The 19,157-nt window shown below is 42.8% G+C and overlaps 1 protein-coding gene across 2 annotated transcripts in view; it reads left to right on the top strand.

The window, feature by feature from the left end:
• efr3a (EFR3 homolog A (S. cerevisiae)) overlaps positions 1–19,157 on the top strand; it is a 114,890-nt gene that overhangs the window by 51,949 nt on the left and 43,784 nt on the right. For both annotated transcript variants that reach the window (XM_061254940.1, XM_061254939.1), the window contains exon 8: positions 11,471–11,605. In XM_061254940.1, coding sequence (XP_061110924.1) covers positions 11,471–11,605 — 135 coding nt within the window. The remainder of the gene's footprint in view (positions 1–11,470; positions 11,606–19,157) is intronic.

Here is a 19,157-nt window from a genome sequence, read left to right as displayed (position 1 = left end):
CATACCGAGTGTCCAGTCCAATTTTGACAGTTCAAACTGCCACCAACTGCCATGTATGAGCACGTGAGGTAAACCAGTAAATGCTATTGTTGCGTTACCATTTTTGAGCTCCATAAATGTAAACAATGGAATGGTCAGTGAAATTTTTTTTTTTTTCAGTGCCGTCGGGGTCCAGTATTTAACATTGATGGAATGCTGGTAAAATGAGCGCTTAAAAGCCACAAAAACAGTAATTTCATCACATTAAAATTCCACCTAAGCAGAATTATTGTCCACAACACGTTAATTTAAGGTTAAACTGAGATTTTAATCATAATATTCATGTTGATTTCCGGAAATACATTTTTCGGTTGTCCTCCCTAATTTTATTCAGCTGCATGTTTATTCTGGGTGAATGGCATATGGTCTGCTCATGGTAGACCTGTACACCACCTTGTTAATCAGCCAATCATTTGGCAGCAAGTAAATGCATTAAATTTTCACGCAAAGAGTTTGCAGAGAACGGTGCAAAAAATAAATACAAATAAAAATAAATAAATAAATAAAACATCCAGTGAGCAGCAATTCTGCAGGCAAAAAGGTGTTGTTTGTAAGAGAGGTCAGAGAAGGGCTAGACTGGTCAAAGCTGACAGGAAGGTGACAGTAATGCAAATAACTATGCATTACAACAGTAGTATGCAGAACGCGTGTGTACAATTGATGCTTCTCATTCACCCATTCACCCACCGGTGGTGATTGGCTGTCATGTAAGGCACCAACCAGCTCATCAGGAGCAATTGAGGGTTAGGTGTTTTGCTCATGGACATTTGGACACACCCAGGGCGTGATCAAACCAGCAACCCCTCGACTGGCAGACAACTGCTCTTACCTCTTGAGCCCATATATAATATTTTTGCTCAGTTCTTACAATGCACAGTTGAAGGCCCTGATTCAATATTTGCAGTAACTCTACCTTGCAAATAATGCTGTTATTTAATTTAATGGACCTTTATTTTATTATTATGATTAATTTAGATTAATAGATTAATCTTCGTTACCCAAAGAAGAAAAAAATGCTTTTAACATTTGCTTTTAATTGTGAGCTAAAGTTGAGGAAATGCAGCCCAGGCAAGTTCAGGTTTTCTGTGCGAGAGTACTCTAGTGGAATATTAATCTATGCCCTGAATTTGTCTGAGAATTTTTGATATGGTTCAAGAGCACCAGAGGTTGATCTCAGATCAATAATGAGTTACCCTTTACCTTTCAATTACTATGCAATTAATATGCAAATGTAACCTTTTAGCACACAGGCTATCGACACAAAACCAGTTTGTCTATTCTGCCCTTGCCCTTGAGAAGTATAAACACAGCATTGAGCTCCATAATTTGCTTAACTGAATGTTTTGAATGGTGTGATAATCATTTGGCAAAGCTCCACAGGCTGGCTGGTAAATAACTACTAAGCTAGCTAGCACATCACACAGAATATACACTCACTGAGCACTTTATTAGGAAGTACACCTACTTATCAATGTGATTATCTAATCAGCCAATCGTCTGGCAGCAGTGCAATGCACAAAGGCACGCAGATACGGGCCAGGAGCTTCAGATACAGCTTCAGTACAGATAATAAATGAAATAATAAGCAAATAATTTTTTAACTCCAAAGATTGTTAGTAAACTACAGAGCTGTTCAAATAACATACCGCACATTGCAAATATTTGAATATTAGCAATCTTCTATATTTTATTAAGTAAAATATTCTATTCTTTACCCAAGATGGAAATTGCATCGAATTTGAGGCTGAGAATCCATCTTGCAGAGGTGACTGATAGAAAGACATTTTGAGCTTGGTCTGACTTCTTTAGATTTCACCCTCAGGTCAACATGAAGCAGAAATGCATCAAAGTTGGAGAAATTAATGTTGAGAAACGGCATTGTCATAAGAGTTATAATCATCGACACCATCCTTGCTGATTTAGGCCAATGCAAATTAATCTATCTGAAAAAAACAACTAAAACTCATATTCTGAATAACGATAATTTTCTGCTCCAAAAGGGCAAATGGAAATTGGTTTTCTGTAGAAATTCAAACTATTTTCAAATGAAATTGAGTCTTCAGTTTTATTGCATATGTGAAAATGGTGCCAGGGGACTTTAAAGGGAATATTTATTGAGAATGCATTCATAATCTTAACATATAAACACATTCATAAACTGGCCGCAAAACTTGGAGCTTTCTGCAATATTTTGTTTCCTGCCGCCAATGCGATGTAAATCATATACATTCGGACCTTAATGAAATCCTGGGGTACAAGTCACAACCTAAATGAAAGAAATCACCTCCGTATCCAAGATTTTTAGTTTCTGATTTTAATGGTCTTTTACTGAATTAGTTGTGCTCCAGCACCGTGACTCTGAGAATATGACTCCCATTTGGCTTCAGTCTGCCCATTACCATCTCTGCTCTGAAAGGCGACATTTCATTTCAGATCAAAGGCTTTAATTAAATTATCAGACCGGACGCACGGTCACAGGATGTATTCTGTACAGCACTCGACGGCCTGCACGCTTCCCTTACAAACACACATGCAAATGTACTGTCTTAAAAACTCACTTATTCACACACGTGACCATGCACATACAGCCACATGCGTTACGGTAAATAAACATACACGCACACGCACACACACACGCACACATACGCACACACACACACACACACACACACACACACACACACTTTCTCATTAACTGTACTCCCATATACACATACATGCACACTTTGCTTTATGGTGTGATATCCAAAGTCTCTGTCATAAGATGTGCACCCTGGTGACTCACTGGGAGGACATGACCATGAAGAAGTTTAGGGGAGTCGGCATCAGGCCCTGCCTTTGATAGCCGCTCCTGGGGAAAGCCGCTTATCCCTCCTCTCTGTGGAGGGATGACGGGGGGATGATAGAGATGTTTTTCCTTCCCTCTCCTCATTTAATGCCTGGCCCTGCCTTTTGCACACAGGCTCAGCCATGAATCACCCTGTTTACTGTGCCTGCACTTCACAGCAACAAACACACAGCCCTGCTGGGGTAACCGCACACACATGCACGCAGGCACATGCATACACCCATGTGCATACACACACATGCAAATGCATACGGGCACACTCATGCACATGCATACACCCATGTGCATACACACACATGCAAATGCACACGGGCACACTCATGCACATACATACACCCATGTGCGTACACACACATGCAAATGCACCCAGGCACACTCATGCACGTGCATACATAGGGCGGCCTGTAGCGTAGTGGTTAAGGTCCATGATCCCCGGTGTAGCCACAATAAGATCCGAACAGCTGATAGTCTGCTAGTTAAGTCCTTGAGTAAGGCCTTTAACCCTGTATTGCTCCAGGGGAGGATTGTCTCCTGCTTAGTCTAATCAAATGTACGTCGCTCTGGATAAGGGCGTCTGCCAAATGCCATTAATGTAATATATACACACACACACACACATGCAAATGCACATGCACGCACACACAGACAAACACACACACAAACGCAAACACACACGCACACACACACATGCTTACGTGCACATACACACACACACACACTTTACATAACAGATATCTCTATTGCATTATTTTCTTCCAATTTAAAATGGCCGATCCTATCCCAAAGTGGGTCTCAGTGCTGCAGTACATCAGGTTGAAGAAACTGAATGGCTGTCATCCGAAGTTTGAGCCGTCACTGTCTGCTTCTTTAGTGTTCACTCTGCAGTCTACTGTTTCAGCTGCAAAGTACTAGTTCATGTGCAATGGTCCAGACTAGCAGCTGTTTGCCAGCTAGCCAGAACAGTCACTAGTGCACAAAACAACTTCACAGCATCTGTGTAGTGATAGTAGTAATCAGGGTAACCGATTTTTGCCCAATTTCATTGACTTCCATACCATTTTAGCCATTCTGTGGACCGAAAGTGTCCTTTTTTCGGAGATATTAAGGCTATCTTCGTGACCATCTTCAGAAATGTTTGCATCAGTGCATCAGTAATGTGAGCAAGACTCTGACTGAATGCACCAAAAGCAGATTTAGATAGCCCTTCTTCACTGGAATGTTTGCCTGGTGGAACCTTTGTGCTGCTGGCCATATTGGAACATTGAATGAAGAGGTAGTATGAAGGGTCTCTGCGTGCCTGTGCCGTCTGATGGTGTTAGCTGTGGATTTCATCAGCGTTCCCCCTCACAGAACTGCTCTCAGTAAAGACTACAACAAGCCCGGACAGTCATTGTGGCTAACTAGCCAGGACATTCATCCTTCACTGAAGCAAAATCAAATGCTCACCAATAGTCACATGTTCTCTGAAACCTGTACTCACCTGTGTAATCTGCTACACACGTGCTAAAGCCCAAAACTCAATCACTGTACATACAAACCACCTGCCACTGCAGCGTATCTTCAAATGATCTTTGTAACTATTTATACTGTACCATCGCAAGGGAGTATTTAGTTGCTAGCCCAGTCATCACCATGGTAACAAGATGACACATTAACCCTCAGCTGAGTGTAAGGAAAGAGAGGAAGATGGAAAAAATGACACATTTTACTTGTTAACAAAACATAAAACGAAGCGTCTGCAAACGCATTGTAACGTGCAGTCAGACGGGAGTGTGAGTCACTCACTTTGTAGCAGGCTATAATGGGCCAGCTTTATTGAAGGGTGCCTCTGATCTGGGATCAGTGCCCTCCCTGGCCCCAGCTGTGAAAGCAATGTGGACCGCGGGTGGCCCCTGGCTCCGTATTGATCTGAGGCCTCCCTGCACCAAAGCCGGCCCACTTTCTATGATTCTTCACACAGCGCGCTCACAGGAACCTTTCTTCTTTTTCTTCTTTTCTTTACTTCATAAATCCCTTTTTTCCATCAATGCAGGATTGCTTAAAAAAATAAGCACAGCTGTGCTTTGTGTAATACATTTAATGAAATAGTCGATTTCAGTATAATTTATTTTACTTAATGTAATCCCTTTATTGGGGGCATTCTTTGATCTTGCATTTTGTACACCAAGATATTTATCAAAACGGCTTATGGTAGCGACTTCATCAAGGGCAGAAGCCAAATGTGTAGCCTCCCGAACCAGTTTTCCGGAACCTTCCCACCATCCCACACGTATTGCACTAAACGGATCTCACGTTTTTACTACCTTTTAAACAGGTCCTTGTCCCGTTAAGGCTTCCTCTTGCGTCCAATAAGACTAAACGTCGCCCATGAAAAATGAAGCTCAAATTATTCATATCCATGGCGTTAGAAAATTTGCTCATGGGCCTAGTGAAAGTCAAACGCACTTATTCTGCTGGGATCAATCATCTCATTCAAATAAGAGCAGCGGGCTTTTTTCTGTTGGGTTCATGTACGAGTCGCATTATCTCCTGAGATATCTCCATACCCGGCACCAGGGTATTATTAGAAAAGTTTCCATAAATGCCTGACGGTCCTTCCTTCCTAACTCTTCTCCCGGACTGCCGGGATGGTAGGGGTTTTGGTTCCCTGGTTCCCTCAGGGTTGCATCCGTGTGGACAGGCTATTTTCATTGCAAGGTTGACACCATTTTACCAACCGTGTTACTGGCAGCAGAGCTTGGACAGACACTGTCACATTTGAAGGTTAGCCCTACCTTTTGAACAGTCAGCACAATGCGTATCAGTTCTGCATTTACCTTTCAGTCTGACAGGTACAATAGGAAATTTTGTACAACGGTCAAGAGAGGAATTGCTGCAACAAACACTCTCAAACCGCAACATGCACTGTTTTGGAAAGTTGACAGTGACATACGTGACAGAGCCTGCCATCTTTTCGCAGTGTTCTAGTGAGAAAATGTTAGCCTTTATGAAATGTTGACTTTATTGTGCTGCACAACACTATTTATATGGTCTGTCTTTTTGAAGTTTAGCTAACCAACTATATTATGAGTAAGCAACCTATTTGGCTATGGAACCAGATGGCTATATAACTAAGATATGATAGTGTACCACAAACATTGCAACTGCTACTTACAGTTTGAGACAAATAAAGGTTTAGCTAAGCACACATGATTCAACATGTAAAGAGATAAAAGGAACGTGTAGCTGCTGAAATTGCACTCCAGACAAGCTATCACTGAAACTCTGTATACTATTGCTTATTATCCAAGCAAAGAATACATATCTAGTTCTAAAACAATACCAGTTTGTTATCAGTAGCAACAAGCAAATTAGCTATTAGTTAGCTTGCAGGATTTACAAATATCCACCAGAGAGACAACGCGTGTGCAGCAATGTTCGCAACGCTCACTACTATGTTCGTATTGCCTCAGGTGGATATTTGTAAATTCGTTGATCTTACTGGATAATTTGCTTGTTGCTACCAATAGCAAACTGGTATTGTTTTATCACTAGATATGTAGTCTTCACTTGGATAGTTAGCAATAGTATACAGAGTTTCAGTGATAGCTTGTCTGGAGTGCAATTTGGGCAGCTACACACAAACAATCTGAATAAGCCCCCACACCATTGGTTGTGGCATTTTTTAACCAATGAGCTTGATGTATTGTCCAGCTGTGTAAGGTTTTGTTACTGTTGATGACCCGTCAACTGTATATTTTGAAACCCAAATTTAAGGACTATAAACACAGGTACATATGGCCAATCTTACTCTGGTTGAGCTGTGCTTTGTCGTATATTATGGCATGTTTTACTCTGACCATAAGAATGGAAAAATTATCATCGGCACCTGCCTATCATTGTCACTGAGCGAGTAAAAACCTCTCCCCTTTTTTTTTTAATGTGTCCTCATGATTATGAGTGGGATGATTATGTTTTTGAGGATATAAAATGAAAGGGAAAACATCCCAATATACATTTATATGTTCATATGTGTCTGCCTTTGGCCAGATTCCTTTTATATTGTATTGCAGACAAGAGTTTTTTAATTAAACAAAAATGCATGCAGTATTGGATTAGAGGTTTCACCAAAGGTGCAAAAGTCAATGTCATAGTTCCCAAATAAGTGGAAGCATATTTAGATGTCCTGTACGTTTTGAGGACACTGTAAAGGTTTCCCATTGGCTGCCTTATGCCCATCCTTAGGCACGATTTGGCAGTCCTAGGTGGACTCTAGGGAGATCCTCCATTGGTTCAGCTACCTCCGGGACATGGATGCACTTTTTCCATTCACACGTTCCTCTGCTTGCAGAAAGTGTGGAATAGCAAAATACACAGAGAGGCACATGAGAACGCAGTTTCATCTCGCTGTTTATTTCACTCCTGTCCTTCATAAGAGGCACTCTACTAGAGCTGGCGTGTCTGTTCATCATCTCTGAGCTTCTGGGATATTCAGTTCTTCCCTTCACAAGGAGTGCAGAACGCAGTGTTTCTGATCCTCCTCCCTGAAGTTGCAGATAATATCTATCTCTCTAGCTCTCTATTTCTATCTCTCTCTCTTGTTTCAGCCTAGATGAACAGATGACCTCTACGCTTAATGTGCAAAAATATTCAGCAGACTCCCTGTCTGGCCTTTCAGAAAACTGAAATCTAGCTCCTTTAGCATTTAAAAAATTGGAAGGTGAAAGACTAAATGTAAAATTCATGAAATGCTAAACAGAGTATATTTAGGACTTATTTGTTTAGTTTAGCTACAGAATGAAGGTTTCACCCCCCCTACCCCACCCACGCACGTTCTGTGAATTCATTAAAAATAGATAACTGTTCTATCCACTTCTACATAAAAAAACTTGCATTTTATTTTGAATGATTGACATGACATGTGGTGCTTTAAGTTGCACAAATATTTCCTGTATTGCATTTTTATTATTTATATTTATATTTTTATACTGTTGCTTTTTGTGATTTTGCACACCACAAAGCAGGTTGCACAAGTTTTCCACGATATTGAGACTGGGATATGATGAAAATAGGGAATGGGATTTTACTTGAAAAACGTGAAAACGTAAAAACGGGCGAAAGAAAACCTCCCTCCTCCTGTTCACCACCTGTTAGCCAGTCCCCACTCTGATTGGTGCGTTCATGGCACAAGGGTCTCCGTGCATATCAACAATAACAGCAGTGCAATAAGCCTGCGTGCCTAGAAAGCACGGCCTTCATTGGGCTAATGGCCCGGGCAGGGAGTGTACGTGACTGGACTCCGGGCGGACGCAGTAAGGAGCGCGCAGGGAATGATGTCCGTAAACGGCCATTGATCCGAGCTCAGCTGTGGACCCGTCCCAATCACGCTCCCGCGCCGTGCTGATCGAGCCGCGCGCCAGGGCGCTCAAACTCCATTATTATTTATCCTGCTGTGGGGTATCCAGGATGTAAAGGACCATCGATTGGGGAATGACGCCACATGTAGTGTGTCGGCTGCCGTGCGATATTACCAAGAGAACTTGGTATGAATCAAAGGAAAAACAGTCATACGGCTTGTCTGTTGTTACACCTGTGTCTTATGGCAGACTGTAAAATGTGCCTGAAGTAAAATACTCAGTGCCCGGAAAACCAGTCTGTCCTGAAGATTTGAGGATATTTATGAAATCAACCATAGGAAACATACAATATGGCCACACTGTCTGGGCATTGCAGTAATATAAGTGATATAAATATTTAATACAACCTGGATTTTGACAAGAGTGCATTTTATTGCCTCTTCTGTTTAGAGGAGGGATTTGGTCTTCCCTGCACAGTGGGTTTCCAAACCAAATATATAACCACCTGCTGTTTTAAATTACAGAACTAACACACATACTATTTGCCAATCTATCTTTCTGCAAACGGAAAGCTCCACCAAATGCATTGTCTTTGTGATTTTCTCTACGTTTTTTCTTGAGGCTTTGCTTAAATGCAGCAATAATCTTTTTAACAGTTTATTTATCCCAACCCCCAGTAAAATACAAATATTAATCACAAGCATTTACCTGAATATTTAATCTGGGAGTTGGTCTAAAAAACACCTTGAGATTTCCCTGAAGGAGCCTGAAAGGACTATTAAGCTCTATTCAAGGATGTCCCTTTCTGTTAATTGCTTGTGTGGAAATTGCCTGTGACCTGAATGGAAGAGGTGGCCGTAAAGGGGGCCAGTGGCGGGCGACGGCCTTAGCCTCAAACGGATTGTCATTCTGCGTCCCTCTTTGTAAACACGGCGAGCCCGTCGCTGTGACCTTGACCGCAGCGGGACGCCGGCACTCTTATCAAAACCCCCGATCCGGCTGCCTTTTTAACCGCCGCCAAATATATATCAACGCAAGATCTCAATTACCGTTCTGTGTCACGCAGCAGAGCGTGTTTATTGGCTGTACGGTGGTGCAGAGAGCGGCGCCGGACTCAAATGTCACGCCGTAAACAACAACACGGCCCCTCACCTCTTCTGCGCTGGAGCCATGCTCCTGTCTTACAAAGGAAAGCGTGCTAGCAGCCAAAATTAATTGCATTAAATAAAGTATACATTCATTTTGTGTGGAATATAGTTCTTAATTACTTTTGTTAATAATCTGCTGCAATTTCACTGGAGTATAACGTAACGTAACATATTGCTCTAGTTTTTGCATATATACACATGTACTGCGTGTATGTAGCTGGAGCCACTTTGATCACTGGCTAGGGTACTTGTGAAAAGCTACTGGATGTCTCGTATAATGTATTTTCTGTTGGTGTATAATCCTCTGCAGAAATAAGATTAAACGGTGTTCATCCGTTGTCAGTGCAGATACCATATCTGCGCTTAATAACTCCTTTCATGTGGCCTATACTGTAGCCCACCATGACATTTCATGTTTAATTGCATGTAATTGCATTTCTGTTAACCGCCGAGCAACTGGAGAACTCCTTTTACTTGCCATATACGGACAACACACATTTTACACAAGAAAATGAAGGTAGTCCAGCCACGTATACACTTTTCCGTTAGGTTTGGGGGTTGGCGCAGTTCCAAACCAGGTTTCAGCCAGTCAGACAAAAACTCAACTCCACTGCTATGCTGGTCAGCTGGAACAAGCCTTGCCATCATATGAATCAGTTGAGCAGGGGTGCTGCACACTTGTTGAATTGCCACATTGATGTCCAGTCACCTTCACCCTCAGAATTGGCCGGCACCAACTCAGATCTGTGATAGGGTGTCGGATACCGTTGCTTTGCTCTGATGTCTTTTAAATGTAAAAAATGCATTGTTGCTTCAGTGTTTATTGATTGGTCAACCTATTATAATTATAAGTGTACAGTAAGTAATAAGTGAGTCGTTTTATGCCCGGCGACACAAAGGTTAATGGTAACCAACGACCGTACCATAATAGCTGGATGTCTGCCATAAGGTTGCATCTGGCACTGCCTCTGCACCTGGCTCCTGTCTGAAAGCTGCCATATCTGTAGCGCATTGCTATCAGATTTGTGACACGCGCTCATTCATCCCTTAGCCCGGTTTAATGGCCTCCCTCATTCCACCAGTGCCTATAAGGGAATGTTCGGCAGGCAGTGACAATTGGCAGTGCTTCTGTACCGCTTTGAAGTACTGACTAGCGTTTGTAATAAATAAGGACTAGGCCCTCCTGTGTCATGGTGTAGGCTGGGGAAAGCGGAGCGCTTTCCTCCAGAGGGCTGGCTGCCCACAGACCATCTGGCACTGCTTTTCGTGGAGATCGTTCGTCATCTAATTGTCTAGAGAGGGAAACGCAACGTGCAGCTGCACGGCAGAAAGCTCTCACGACCTGCGCATTTTCTTATTGATTAAAGAGAATAAACCACAAGCGCTTCGAAACGCACGGCGGAAAGAAACACAAAACAATGTCGAAGTTTTGACGAAGCACCGTGAGCTCCCTGAAGAATGTTTCTCTGGGCACATTCATTAGTTCGTTTTCCGGGCTTTTCTTCCTCCTCGAAATTCTGAGCGGTTTTTTTGCCGTGTTTATTTTCGTCTTCCTCCCAGCAGAGCTGCTGTAAGCCAGCACTGAGGAAATGTAGCGAGTGCTGTTCTCTGCAGACGGGCTGGGGAGGAGGACTCCACCTGCTTCTGTTCTCATCGCTTCCGCTTCAGGCTGTTGAGCAACTTCTTTACAGTTTAGCTGAGGACAAGCGCTGCGGCTCTGTGTTTAAATGCCATGTCAGTTGGACTCAGGCTTCAGAAGAATGAATGTTTTTGAATGATTCTCATTCTCCCCCTCTCTCTCCCTCTCCCTCTCCCCTCTCTCTCTCTCTCTCTCTCCCTTACTCATTCATACTCTTGCTCTCTCTCTCATACTCTCACTCACTCATACGCTTGCTCTCATTCTCTCTCACATACTCTCTTACTCTCTCTCACTCTTGCTCTCTCACTCTCTCCCTCTCTTTTGCTCACTCACTCATACTCTTGCTTTCTCTCACTCATTCTCTCTCTCTCAAACCCTCTCTCTCACACTCACTCTATCCATCCCTCTCTCTTGCTCACTCACTCATATTCTCTCTCTCTCTCTCTCTCTCTCTCTACAGGACAGGACACCCCAGCACGCCCTCAGGTCATGAGCGTGAGGAGAATCCGGCGGCGCTGGCAGAGAGCTGCTTCAGGGAGCTGCTGGGCAGAGCCGCCTACGGCAACATGAACAACGCCGTCCGTCCTGTGCTGGTGTAAGCATTCCTCCCCGTAAATACATAAACTCAAAATGGCACCCTGAGCGAATTCCCCAATACAGTGAAGAATCACATTTAAAGTCTAGCATTCATTTGACTTTTATTTTTGCTTCACAAAACTGTCCTCTTTTCTGTGTCTAAGCTCATGAACACACATCATTCGCCGTAGTCTCAGTAGTGACATTTTAACTGGCTGACTGTTCATTCTGAAATGTCTGCACAAGCCCCTGCAGAGATAGGGTGCGAAAAAAGATATGCCGTTCATTTCCCATGAGCCCCTTGGGCGTATCAGCAGCGGGTCTGGAGGGAGCTGAAGCCGGCAGCTGCGTTTTGTCCTTGAGCTCCGGGTGGGCGGGATGCACCACGTTTGTGGGTCGTCTCAACCCGACCGCCCGTTTCGCACTCTGACTCTAATGTGGACGATCGACCAAGAAAATCAATTCAAATGGTCATTAAATCAGCAATCTCTCACATCATATTAAGAGCTTTGGATTAGAATGTATTTATAAACCCTCAATTTCATTGACTTAAGGGATGGAAATACCTGACCGTTATAGCTAATGTTATTATCCGTCCATTTTTCGAGCCTCTGTAGCCTTTTTCGTTGAGTGCGTATGGGCAGAACCTTGAAAAGATGCTGAAGTATCCAGCTCACGGGCTTTCCCAAGGCCCTTGTGTTGAAGAGAAAGATTAGAAATGGAAGAGGGGGCATCTCTCCTTAACATGGAAATAGAATGAAGGTTCGGGTTAATATCTTCTGAGATAAGGTTCTCAGCTCACTTCAAAAGAGATTTGCCTCTCAGTATCAAAGTGTATGGATATCACAAACAGGCCGGCGCAATACATTACGTCTGTCTGCCGAAGACAGCGTCTCAATCAAAGGCCGCCATTGCAGCCTTCCCAGTGCCATCCCTCCAGGTGGTTTGCCCCCCTGGGCATCTTAAGTTCATTTACGCTGTCATTTCTCCTCTAAATCAAATGGAGACAGAATTTAATCCTGCAAAGCAAGAACAAAAAAAAAAAGCTTGCTATCCAGTAATAACTCCCAGACATATTGCTTTGCAGGGAGAGTGAAGGAACATTGGAAACATTGATGATTGTCCATTTCATGTATTCTGCTTTTTGAATAGAACCCCATAGAATTTTCTCTGCTGTATCCTGTTAACTAAATATTACCTGTCATTCGAATTGCGGGTGGTATGTCCAGATAGCACAGTTTTGAGATTTCACATTTTCTTTCTGTATGCTCATGGTACTGTTTTAAGTTGTTTATCTAAAACTTCCTGCTAATGACATGATAATAAATCTTTGCAGGTAGTTATGGTGCTTGACCAAAATATAATTCAAGTTCTTGTGGCGGCCACAGTGGCAATTATTTTCCATTTTGAATTTGCGCAGTTGGAACTGGCATGATCAGGACATGATATATTACTGTTCGTTGGGGACAGAATCGTGCTTGGAGGTGCTTTTTTAACATTAGTATGCCACCTAGAAACAGTGTCTTGTAAAGCATCCTAGTTAACTACCTCCGACGCGTCTATGACAACAAGAGACGTTCTTATAGCATCGCCAGTGCTGATTGTTAGACCTCTCGAGCAAAGAAAGAACACTCCGTTCCCAGTTTATCAAGCTGATGGGCTAATGCCCACTTTGATGGGTGTGAGATATCAGTGAATGAAGCATTTGATGGAGAGATCTCAAACGCTAATAGAGCCACTGCAGGATAAGCACATAGAGTGGGGCTCAGATGAGTCGGTCTATGGGGTGGTGTTGAGTGTTGCACCCGCTTCCAAATCTGAAATCTCATCTGATCTTTCTGTGTTTTTCCGGTCTTCTTTTCACACGGTTTAACAGGGGAAGAGCTTTTTCTAGCTCCTGTAGTGGGGGCATAATAATAACAATAATAATAATGAGAAGAAGAATTAATAGTATTAATTAATTATCCTAATTCATTATGATAATGAATTATACCATTAATAGTCATTATAATCATCAAATCATATAATCATATTCCCTTTATTTAGATTTTAGCACCGTTCAAATGCAAATGTAGCACAAAAGGTAGAAAGAAAGGATTAATTATATAAAGTAAATGAAAGGATAAATAAAAAAGGCAAGAAAACAAATTTCAGTGTAAGAAAGAATTGCTGCAATTCCATGAGTTTCCTCTCTTTCTCTTGCGGAAACTGCTGTGAGAACTAGCTGAGGAACTGTCCCTGTGTGTGTGCGTGTCTGCGTATGGTGTTTCTGTGTTTCTGTGTTTCTGTGTGTATGTGTGTGTGTGTACGTGTGTATGTGTGTGTGTGGGAGTGGGAGTGGGGGTGGTTGTGTGTATGTGTGTGTATACGTACGTGTGTGTGTGTGTGTGTGTGTGTGTGTGTGTGTGTGTGGGGATGGGTGTGGGTATGGGTATGGGTATCTAACGAATATATCATCACTGTCAGCCTCTTATTATGCACTGATTAAGTGCCCCTGTATTCAGGCAATCTCAACAACCAATTCTGTCCCTTGACCTTTAAAATGATCTTTTCTGGTAATTAAGGCTAGGGGAATCTTTTAATCAGCTAGTGATTTGGGAAGAACACAACTTATTTTGATTCTCTTGCTGGCGTATAGATATTCATTTTTAGGTTTAGGTTTTTGGTTTAATTTTGTTGAGTTTATTGTGCAGATACTAAGCAAAGGCCGAGGAAGAGCTTTTTATTCATATTAGATCACGGGCTTAATTGTCATCAGTTTGGAGTCTTATCTGCTCACAGTTGTTGATTAGTGTGTGAGAAATATGTTGGTCACTTGAGGGTTAAATAACAATACCATATTTATTATCCCTAAACCGCATAACCGAGAACCGTGACAATGAAATTGTCCTCGAAGTGACGAAATAAATACTTGTTTTACTTAGTCTAACCTTACCTTAATAAATGTTATTTTGCGACACTCTCTCTTGACTGTCAAGTTATTATTTCTGAGCGTGAGGGTGAATAGAAGGTGCGGCAAGCTTCGCAGGCGGGCCGTGTTACCGACACAGAGCAGAGAGTCAGAGTGAAATCCACATCGGCTCTGATGACCTAGCACCCTTTTCACAATACCTTCGCATGGAATCGCAAGCTCTATTATTACAGGTTTTACAAAACTCATAGCTCCGGGTTTACATTTTGTTACCTGCAATTCTACGGCTGTGGTATTACTGACATATTCAGTGCACCTCGTAAACCAATGTATTTAATGCTTTAACATTAGCTAGCTGCGAAGAAATCTCTGTATACCGTGTTCATTCTTATATTAGGCTACCGGCCAAAACTGCATCCGGCTGACAGTACAAACAGTAGTCTTTTATTTTTGCTCCCCACAATCGTTTGTGGATTTAGTAACAAAACACTGGACATACCTTATCATATTTTTTACTTTGCTGAACTATTCTTTTGAACATGCAGACAAGACAGACAGACTCACCTGCATTTCCAGGCTTTTATTACAGATTTGTGACTTTGTGGTGCTTTACTGGATAAAGCAGAAATTTTTATAGCCACTTTTGTCATTTTTGTGACCCAAGTCAAGTATGAGATATGAAATGAGACCAGTCTATGAATTTAGCAGTGGCCTGTCTCAGTGTTTAATAACGCCTGTGTGAAACAGCACGTCCTGTGATAAATGGGGTTCCTTGACCCCCATCCACTCACTGGGACCATCACAGCCACCTTTTGATGCACATAAAGAAAAAATTAATTTGCCCATGCTTAATAGAAATGTGCGTTTGAATCATGTGCTGGCAGATTTTTTTCCCCTGCAGTCATTTGCCAGTAATGCAGTCTTTTCATACAAGCCTCCCTCTGGAAATGAACATTCAAAAATCTGGAGCTTTTACGAGCCTATTAGAGTAAGTAATTGTAGGAACCATGCGATCGGTGTGCATTTTAATTAGCTGAATGTCATTGAAAGTCTAGTCATTCTTGTGCTTTTATTGCCTTTTTTCAATAAAGTCCTCGAAAATTATTCTGACGAAAGAACTAAGAGGATGAAGCTCACCATTTGGTAAATATTAATATCCTGAAAATATAGCTTGGAACTTTCTCTCAAGAGAAAATCATTTAATCTGTACATTTCCTGCCTATGACTGCAATATGAACTTGGTACTCTCATGAGGGAATGTATGTGTAATGGGGGAGAGGTTAGAAAAGATTAGCTCAGGAAAGAGTAAAGTGGATCGCAGTTACAAGGAAGAACGAGGCACCGGGTCAGGTAAAGATGGTTAAGAGGTCAAAAGATGTGCAGGGCAAATTCTAAGGTTTTGCAACAACTGTCCAGATTTTCTCCTCAAAGGACGCTGCCTGAAATTTTCAAAAGACCAAAATGTGCGACCGTTCAGTCCTTTCATTAAACCAGAGCAATGGACTTGTCCTGTGTTGTCAGAGTGAGAGCACACTCTCCTTATCCACGGGCGGGCTGGAATTTCGAAGGCACAAGAGCCGGGGAAGAAACCGGAATGTGCCGGGAGGGAACACGCCTGGATCTCAGAGAAGAAAATCCTTATGACACTTTAACGAGTGTGACACCACGACCTGCCACCGTTCGACATGATCGTGTCAACATCATATCGGTGGCAACATCTGTTGTTTTTTTTTGTGTCTTTTTACACATCGCCATTGTTAACGCTGAGGCTAAACATGCCTGTGGAATTTCTACAGTATGAACCCCGCCTGTTTCTGCCCCCACACTCTCCCACATTCAGATGACCGGCATCATTAACCGCAGCATCCCGGTCTGTGGAAGCAGGAACGAAGACGCTCTTTGCGGCAGGCTAAAAATAGAACCGCAGGGTGGAGGAGGGGGGGGGGGGGGGGAGGTGGGCGGCTCTAGCTCTTTTGATGTCACCCTTGGCGACGGTGGCCCTCATCAGCATGCAGCGAGCCACCTCTCGGATCAGATCCGCTTGGACGGCTGCCGTACTCTGGGATCTGGAGGAGGAGGAGGAGGAGGAGGAGGGGGGGGGGGAGGCGCCCACAGCCGTCCTCGCAGCTCCGTCAAAGGGTTCGGAGGACCGACGGCACGCGGGAAAGTGTCAGAGCGCACGGCTGCGTGACCCGTCCTACGCAGAGTGTCTCCGCCGCGGCACCTGCCCGCTCCCGCTCCTCCGTTTGCGTTCGCCGTCCCGCAGGCTGGGCGTACTCAGTCTCTCTGTGCAGACTCATAAGTCCTTCACTCTCGGTCTTGATGACTCGCAACATGTGTGGGAGGTGTTAAAGGATGTTCGGATTAGGGCGGCCGGGTGTATTCGCGTGCGTGTGGGGGTATGCTTTTGTTGTCTGACAGCGAGAGAAATTGAAGAGCTTATAGGTTCTTCTCTGTGGTAACGCAACTAATCGGGAGTTTAAAGTAATCAATATAACTGAAAGTGAAAATAATTTTGGTTTATGTTTGCGATGTTTATTAAAGAAAACGGTGTAGTTCTATGCATGCAACTAGCACGCAAGGCACAGACTAATATACAAGTGCCAGGCATCTGACCAGAGGATGGATGATTCCCATAGTTATGTTCTCGACTTTAGTGATGGGCTTTTTGACTCACTTTAATGATTCAAATGTTGTTCAATTCATTACAAATCCAGTGTTGTGTACTCAATAGTGGTACAGCATGCTGCTCTGATGCTTTGTGGTACATTCAGTGACTGATACATTCAGTGCAGGCAATATGAATGTGGCCTCTTGGAGTGCAGTGATACAGTAAATGACAAAAACAAACCTTTTTATGAAGAACTTGCGTATCGTTCTAAGCAAAAGAACATTGTATTTCAAGGAGAAATTCTGGTCTCTGAATGATTCATTCAGTTCCACTTCCAGTTATTAGTAGTGTATACTACTTCTGAAGCTTTTCAGTATATTCAGTGAATAAGTGATAGTCATATGTGAAGTACCGTTATTACTACCGTCAAAATGAGTCGTTAGGGGTATGGATTTAATGAAAAGGCAGCCATTATTCAGTGACCCCATGAACGTACAGTGCAGGTGTTGCTGTTTTTATGCAAGCGATGTTAATAACTGAAAAGTGAGTCATTAAGATCCAATATAAAATTATTTCAGTTTTGACCTCAATATAATAACAAAGGTCACAACTCAAGGTAATGGGTTTCTATTTTTCACTGGAAAAAAAAAACAAATTTGAATCTGGGTGCCAGTCAGAAATTACATTGTTACAGGCACAAGGTTGATTTAATTAAATTATCAAAAATTCTAATTAGATTTTTTTGATGGAATTGTGTTTGCCGGTAATGTAGCTTGTTGTGTTTGGCTGAAGACAATTAATGAATGCAATGAACTGTCATGAAGCATTCTCTTCATCTGGTCCCACATCCTTTTAGAGAAAGAAGTGTGTGCTTCCAAGAGCTACAAATGTCCATGTCCATTGTTTCTCTCTCTCTCTCTCTCTCTCTCTCTCTCTCTCTCTCTCTCTCTCTCTCTCTCTCTCTCTCTCTCTCTCTCTCTCTCTCTCTCTCTCTCTCTCTCTCTCTCTCTCTCTCTCTCTCTCTCTCTCTCTCTCTCTCTCTCTCTCTCTCTCTCTCTCTCTCTCTCTCTCTCCGCTTCTTACTCTCTACATACTCTGGTAGTTAGGCTTCAAACCCATTGTTGATGTACCATTAACCGATTGGCAAATGCGAACAGTAAATATATTTTAAATAAATGACCACAGCTGAAAGCGATCCCCCATGCTTAAGCGTTTATATAAATGTTATCTTATATTATATAAGTGTAATCCAGGTAGATTTGTTGACCGCTTTGAACATGGTTCCCTGCTTTGTGTACACAAAGCTGGTGCTGCATTTCCCAGCATGTAGTCCAGAGCTCTGCCCAGTGCTCTTTCCATTTGCAATATTGAAAAATAATCTCACTTTTTCCCTTCATCTATAATTTATAGATTCACCTTATTCAGTTTAGACAATCCCTCTTTGTTGTTAAATAATGTATTTGTTCAACCTACAGGCTTGTTTTTATTGACTCTCTTGAGAAAAGGCTTGCGTTTCCCGCCGAGCGATATTCCTGCACTGGAATTTGGGCCTAATTCACATGAGCGATTGTTTGCTTTCGCCTCTAACCCATTTACAAAGGGTCTTTTTAGGGCCCATTTGTCTTGTGTTCATTGAGGCCAACTGTTGGCATGAAACCAGAGAGGGGAGTTGGGCAGAGTCACGATGGACACCCACAGGGGCAATTTGATGCTTGGGGGGGTGGGCGAGGGGGGGCTATGAGGCATGACTTAAAATGCCAGTGGGAGCTGGCTTGGGCTCCCAGTAAGAATGATAGCTATCATTAGGCAGGCCCTGTTCTCATGGAAGACACGCAGAGGGTCATCAAGCCATTGTGCAAAGGGACGTAAAACAAGTTATCTGAAGTGGCAGCAGATCCCTCTTGACTGGAAGCCCTCCTCCCAGTTTTGCGGTGTATGCGTTACAAAGGGCTTACCATCGAACTCCGCTTCGATTGGCCCCCCACCCTGTGCAGCGTCATTTGCATTATGATTCCTGAAAGGTCCGTTAATATCCTGTGATGGCTGGAC

Source organism: Conger conger, chromosome 9 (assembly GCF_963514075.1).
Source record: "Conger conger chromosome 9, fConCon1.1, whole genome shotgun sequence".
NCBI lineage: Eukaryota > Metazoa > Chordata > Actinopteri > Anguilliformes > Congridae > Conger > Conger conger.
The sequence above is the reverse complement of the archived record's forward strand: the minus strand, read 5'-3'. Positions and strand labels throughout refer to the sequence as shown.